Source organism: Zingiber officinale, chromosome 1B (assembly GCF_018446385.1).
Source record: "Zingiber officinale cultivar Zhangliang chromosome 1B, Zo_v1.1, whole genome shotgun sequence".
Classification (NCBI taxonomy): Eukaryota; Viridiplantae; Streptophyta; class Magnoliopsida; order Zingiberales; family Zingiberaceae; genus Zingiber; species Zingiber officinale.
Window position 1 is genome coordinate 9,829,023 of NC_055986.1, and position 7,395 is coordinate 9,836,417.

At 32.9% G+C, this 7,395-nt stretch overlaps 1 protein-coding gene and 1 pseudogene across 1 annotated transcript; both read right to left on the reverse strand.

Annotated features, from left to right (window-relative positions):
• Positions 1-738: 738 nt before the first annotated feature.
• Positions 739-5,283, reverse strand: LOC122026216 (annotated as a pseudogene).
• Positions 5,284-5,841: 558 nt separating this feature from the next.
• LOC122026306 (zinc finger MYM-type protein 1-like) lies at positions 5,842-6,903 on the reverse strand. The gene has a single exon (XM_042585010.1). The coding sequence runs from the start codon at positions 6,901-6,903 to the stop codon at positions 5,842-5,844; it is 1,062 nt and encodes a 353-aa protein (XP_042440944.1).
• Between the last annotated feature and the right edge of the window lie 492 nt (positions 6,904-7,395).

Below are 7,395 nucleotides of genomic sequence, written 5' to 3' on the forward strand. Positions count from 1 at the left end.
TTTATCGAGCTAAGCCTCACCCTTTGATAAGTCAAAGAAATAAATATTAAATATATGTGCTTGTTATTATATTAGGATTAAGAGCACACACTTCCATAATAACTAAGGTCTAGTTCTTTTACTAGGTCAGTACAAAAAGAACTTACCTAAATGGTCCTACTCAATATACTTAAAGTGTATCGGTGTAATTTATTAGTCAAGATAAACTAATACTTAATTACACTACGACTATTCTGATGGTTTGTTCCTTTCCATCTCAGTCGTGAGCTACTGTTTGTAATTTATAGAAAATCGATAATATGATCTTCTGAGTGTGACACCACACTCCATGTTATCTACTATATAAATTAATTGAACAATTATATTTAACAAATAAATGTAGATATATACCAATGTGATTCTTTTATTTCAAAAATAAATGTTTACAAAAGCTAGGCTTTTAATATACACTTCAACAATCGACAACATTCACAATGCACAACACACGCTATCATACAAATTATAATATCACATACATATATCACACACATATACCACATACACACAATTATACAATAAAAACTCAAACAATTATCATATCATATTCAACCATAAACATCACACTTAAGTAAAACAATCCAAACAAATAATAAAAAATTCACTTAGTAACATAATTTCTTTCCTACAAAATAGTATATATATTAATCATACAAAACTATAAACTTAAATAACCATGCGATTGTATTTTCTATTGCATCCTCAAGAAAATGGGCGTATGAGTGTATCATCGAACTTCTGCTAATAGTAATGAACCGTGTGAGTTGGTTTTGTGAGGAGTAGTCTAAGATTGGATGGTCGGGCTATATGCTCCCCTATTTCATCTTCTGAGGCATGTCCATTCTCCATGAGCGATAATAGGAGAGATTTAGGGGTTGATGAATCAGAGGACATGTTGCTGAAGTGCTTTGCACTATGCGATAATAAGAAGATCAAGAATGACTTAGTCATCAATCCAAAAACCTAGGAGGCATTATAAGGTAGTAAAACAATTAGAAATTTCACTCCAAAAAAAATTGCTTATGCATTTGATAATCACCAAGTTGATTATTTAGTTAGCTTGAATATTGCAACAAATTTGAATTCAGAAGGTGGCAAACATAACAGGATTTGATATGTATTTAGTAATTTCCCAAACACAAAGACTTACCACAGTGCTGAAGAGCACAACAAAGATAGTGCTAGTGATCATAATTACATTTCCTCACAGTTGAGTGTGTCCAGATCTTGCAAACTGTAAGTTCAATAGATATATACTATCAAAATTTGTTAAATTAAATGAAAATTGAAAATACTTTTATCCTTCTAATCATCTATTTGAATTAGATTATCAAAAGAATTACAGGGTGATAAAAAAATCATGCTAAACATCTTGAATGTCTAGAAATGTATTATAATGTAACATTACTATTTTGATTGAACTAGACATATAATAAATAAGGGAAAACATCTATGCCTCCTTATTTAATATTAATAGATCTATTATGAAAAAACATAAAAAAAAAAAAATCAAATTTGATAACCTGATTATAAGCAAGTGCTATGGACACCACACATCTCATGAGACCTGCCCACCATATTATAATCTGTCTAAATTTATGTGAATTTATTGCTAAATCAATCTAATGAATTTAGTGAAAATGATTTTATATGCACTTACTTGTTGTTTGAAAATGATTCTATCGTCTGGAGATTTCTTTGTTAGGTTGGATAGAAATGAGAGTGGAAATACAAAAGCAGCTCAACCAACCAAAACTAGCCCTAACAAGATCGAGCTGATCTGAACTATTTCCCAGGGCTACAAAAAAAAGCACATGAATGTTACTTTAGCTAGAATCAATATTAGTTGGAGGAAAGAGAATCAGAAATGTTATTAGGTATTAGGTGTCGCAGATTAAGTCTTGTATTATTAGTACTTGCAGGTAGTGTTTATGGTTTTATCATGAGTCCTACAAATTTCATGTAAATGTTTCATATCAAGACACATGCAATGCTTTTTTCCAAACCATTCCAACTACTAACAAACCTCCATTCTTCGATGTCCAATGCATCCATTCCAACACAAAGAAATAAGAAGGTTTCTACAATGAAACATACTGTGGCAAATGCATGCTTGGAGCTGCAAGAAAGGAAAGCAAAGAGAGATGGATAATAATTAGTGGACTCTATTTGATCAGTGGGATGCTTTGAAACTAAATTTATCAACAAATACAAAATAAAGGCATTGAGATCATTTGTAACATATTTGATAGTAATTCTGGAGCCCTCTGTGACATTATATTAGGTATAGTGTGACATGACTATCCCATAAAAGAATATTGTGAGGATGCCGCTTAGACCCAACAACTGCAACATAAAACAAAGCCTGAGAAAATAAACAAGTCTACAAATTATCTTTAAAAAATAGATTAAATATTTTTTGATCATACAAGATGATATTTATCTTTAAAAATATAGAACTAGTAGTAAAATGCATGAAGTAATATCATACAAAAGCTCTGAGGAGGGTGCTAGTGACAAATAGATATCCAAAGTTTGCCAAAAATTTCAATATGATTATGGCATCAATCTGAACAAGATCAAAGTTTTGAATTGCATTGAAGAGCATGACAGATGTAGCATCATTAACAACTCCTTTGCCAAATACCAAGCTATATAATAGAGGTGTTTCATCTTGATTAAGAACCTGTGTTAAGTATTTACTTGTTCAGTTAGAACTAATGAATACATAAGCATCGTAACCTGCAAGGTGTAGACAGAATCCGTGGCAGAAAATATGACACCTATTGCTACATGAACAAAAGAAAAGGAATAAATCAGTATAAGAAATTATGGTAGATCACTTGGATAAGTGAAAGCAAAGAAGTCTTCTCTATCTAATGAGCCAATATCCATTTTCCCCTATGAATCTTGCATAGAACTCCCATATGAATCTTGCAATCTGAAAAATCTCCAATCTCCACCATCTTCAAGCAAACACAAATTTCAACAGAAACCCATCACAAAGACCACACTTCCACAAATGCTCTACCTTCTTCAATCTCAGTCATAAGATCCAAAAGAAAACATAGCATAAATCCAACCAAGCTTCTTCATATCAGCAAAGCAAACAAAATCTGAAAGCTGAGAAAATCACAACATGCCAGGCTCTGCCTTCAAACCAACATAAACTCCAACACCAAAATGAATAATGCAAGAATATCAATATAAGCGCAAAGAAAACCTCCAATACAAAACCTCTATGAAATATAAAGTCCAGCAAACATCTCAAGGAAATCCCAATCCATAAGAAAACCATCTGATAACATACATTCTTTCCCATAGAGCATGCATAAAATACCATTATAAACACAAAGTAAACCTCCAATGTAAATTTGCAATATGAGAAAGCCACAACATGCCAAATAGCATGCTTGATTTTGATGCCACAATCAATCCAAAAAACCTCCAATATTACACTTGTACTCACATTCAAGCCTTTCACAAAAATTTTGCCAAACTGTTGACAGTTCTAAGTATGAAAAACAGTAAACATGAAAACTGTAAACACTTACAGTGATCTTCCGCAGATCTACAATCAGCGCCGGTAAAACTTACTGACAGAAGAACGATCACAAAATAGGAAAGATTTTCATGGTTCACAAACCAAATCCCTCTTGCGAGATTGGACAAACCAATCTTGAATGTTCTTCTATCCTTTTACAATCTTGTGCACATGGACGAACCTTGCACAGTGACCTTTTCGATATGGGACGAACCCTTTCTCAACCTTGCACATAGCAAGTCCCCTCCCTTTTTTTCTTTTGCTTGGACGCATATATATATTAAGGAAGATGACTCTTCCTCTTCCTCCATTAATGGAGGAAATGAATGGGCTAGAAGATGAAGGGGAAGGGATGCCCTTTCATCTTCCAACATTGCCCTTTCATCTTCCAACATCTCCTACTCGTCCAAGTCAATCCATAAAGGTCATCTTGTCCAATGGCGGAGCTAGGAATTATAATCTATCCGGGCTAAAAATTTTTAACGAAAAATAAAATTATTTATATGCATTAGATATGAACAAATAATTATTAGAAACTAATATGTCATAAAAATTTTGATCGCTAATGCATTTTGTAAAGAAAATTTGATTTCATCGTTAAATTTAGCTGTAAAATTTAATATCCGTTGTTTAGCGATGAAATTTAATATCCGTCATTAAGTTTCTTAATATTTTTTTAAAAAATATTAAGAAAAACATATAATATTATCCCACAAAAATATTTTAGAAACTAATTTTTACAAGATAAATTGAACAACTACACTCATTGTCTCATTCATCAACTAGATAGGAAAATGATAGATACTAAAAATATAACAAAATATAAATTATTAAAAGATTTATAGAAGTCTAAATTTGAGTAGAATCACAAAATTTATGGACTAGACAAGCACATCAAATAGGTAACTAAAACTCTGAGTTGAAATCACATCAAATTCTGGACAAAAGGTAACTATAAAAGCAAGTTGGTAACTCTGGAGTTAATCCTTGGGTCATTGCGGATAATGATACTATGAGCTGCATCAGCAGTAATGACCTCGAAGTATTTGTAGGTTGAATCCTGCAAAACATGAGAGGACAAGTATAAAATGTTAGTAGTATAAAGTTCAATAACATAAAAAGGAAAACTAATCTCGCCTCATTAATCCAAAATATTGGTGTAGCAAACACAAACAAATAAAAAGTCTTGAAAGGTTGAGTGACCAATGAAATATATAGCAAGTAATGGGACAAACATGAAAATGTATCTAATCAACTAACCACTTGAATTGCGCTCCAGTTGCAATTTTCAGTTGAAGAACTTTCACACCATCAACTTCTTAAATAAAAATAGAAAAAAATTAATTAGCACATATAACTCACAAAGTAAAAAAATTATTTTATGATCCATATATACATACACATTATCGAAGTTGTGCTCTACGATTCTTCAAAGTATAATATTCATCAATGATAGAATTCGAATCAATACTTGAAGCAAACTCTCTTTCAATGTAAATAATCATAGAATCGGTTAGAAAATCCTCTCCCATTCTATTACGAAGAACTGTTTTAACATGCTTTATAGCTGAAAATGCACGCTCTGTCGTTGCCGTAGAAACAGGCAAAGTTAAAAGTAGACGAATCAACTTGTCGATCAAATTATAGTACTGTAATTTTTTTGTTTCAAAAAACCCTTGACACAATTCTGAGATAGTGGACATTTTTTGAAAATTTTCATGACAAACCACATCGAACTCATAATGTTGTAGCTGACATCTCAAATTATGGTTCAGTGAAGTCCTCAGGATAATACTTCTCAGCGAGATTACAAATATTATCAATGTTGAACCGATTAAAATTATCTTTTGGATCCAAAGCAGAGCTAAGCATAAGAAGTTCTACTGTCTTATCACTAAATCTAGAGTTTAACTCTTTCAATTGAAAATCTATTGCAGCATTAAATATATCATAATGAAAGTGATGCTCAACTGTGATGGCATCCTTTTGCTGGCATGAACGACTAGAATGCTTATATCGAGCACGCATCTCCGGTATATCAACAACCAATCTTGTGCAAAATGATTTGACATATGAAAGAAGAATATCAAAACCATCATTTCTCACTGTCAGAAGAAGTGCTTTAGTTGTAGAGACCAAATCCATTGCATTTACGATATCAAGAGATTTTTGTTGCAAGGCACAACAAAGTAAATCTGTGATCGCCATAATTTTATTCATCAAATACAAAATAAAAATAAAATCAAAAGATTTCAGCACAATTAAGGAACCACCAGCTTCCCCACGCATCGAAGTAGAGGAACCATCATGATAATATCTTCAAGCACATTAATAGTTGCATTATACTTATCTATTAAGTCGCAAATAGAATCAAAATGGGAGCTCCAACGAGTAGTTCCTACTCGATGCAAAGTACCAATCTGATTAGCTCCTCGTCCAGTCTCGCGTTCACCAGTAACAACAGAACGTGCAATTTCATTAACTTGAGCAGATTGTAACTCGACATTGCGTTTGGACGAAGATGTAACAAGATTAACAATAGTCGTCAAATTTGAAAAGAAAAGCCATATAGAGATCTCATTTTCAGCAGCTGCAACTAACGCTAGTTGGAGTCGATGGGCAAAACAATGTACATAATATGCATAAGGGCAATCTTTAAGAAATAAAGCTTGCAATCCATTAAAAGCACCACACATGTTACTAGCACCATCATACCCTTGACCCCGAATATTGTGTATTTCTAGATTATATCTGGTGAGGACATCATATATTTCTTTCTTAAGTGTTGCAGCTGTGGTGTCATGAACATGCACAATTTGGAAAAAACACTCCCGTAAAAAATCATGAGCATCAACAAATCTCAAAATTATAGCCATCTGTTCTTTGTTAGATATATCCTTCGCTTCATCCACCAAAATACAAAACTTAGAATCTCCAATTTCAGCACGAATTTTGTTTCTGACTCTATTACCAATAATATGCAAGATTTCTTTTTGAACTTCTGGTGAGGTATATTTTGCATTTCCCAGTGCTTTCTCTAAGATTACATCGCCAATACTAGCATTCCATTTTCCCAAAAGTTTTAGCATCTCAATGAAATTACCATAATTTTGAGAAGCTGAAGATTCATCATGACCTCTTAATCCACATGCTTGCAAACTAAGCCAACGGGCACTCTCAATTGTTGCCGCAAGTCTTAATCGATTCTTTTGAATCTGTTTAGAAAATTCTTGATTCATAACTTTATCTATATGCCGAGTTACATTCATCACATCAACAACTGATTTTGCAGATTTATTATGCACTGAGTTATAACTTCCCATATGCGACAAAAAGGCACACTTGGCTCCATCATTAACGTGTTTCCAACTTTTAAACCCTTCTATTGTAAATGCAGATTGTTGTGCTTCACTTAATTCAAAAAGATAGCATGGAAAACAAAATGTTGCATCCTTTGAAGGAGAGTACTCTAACCATGGAAATTTTTTAAATCATGTGTATTGAAATCGACGATGTTGCTTTCCTGATTCAGACCGTGGGTACTCCTGCAATTTGGGTTGATATGGCCCCATTTTGATATAAGCTCGTCTAATTTCATCACGATGATTAACAGGATGTCTCCACATGGGAATACGCAATCCAGGATCTCTTTCAAGTGAAGTTTCATCAAACTCAACTCTTTGAGATTTAGAAGGAGGTTGGAACTCTTCATTAGAAATGGATGTATTAGTCTCGGTCCTCTTAGAGGATGAAGGATTATCAATTCTTGGCTTAAAGAATGATAGAATATTATTTCCCCCTTTTCTCTCTTGATT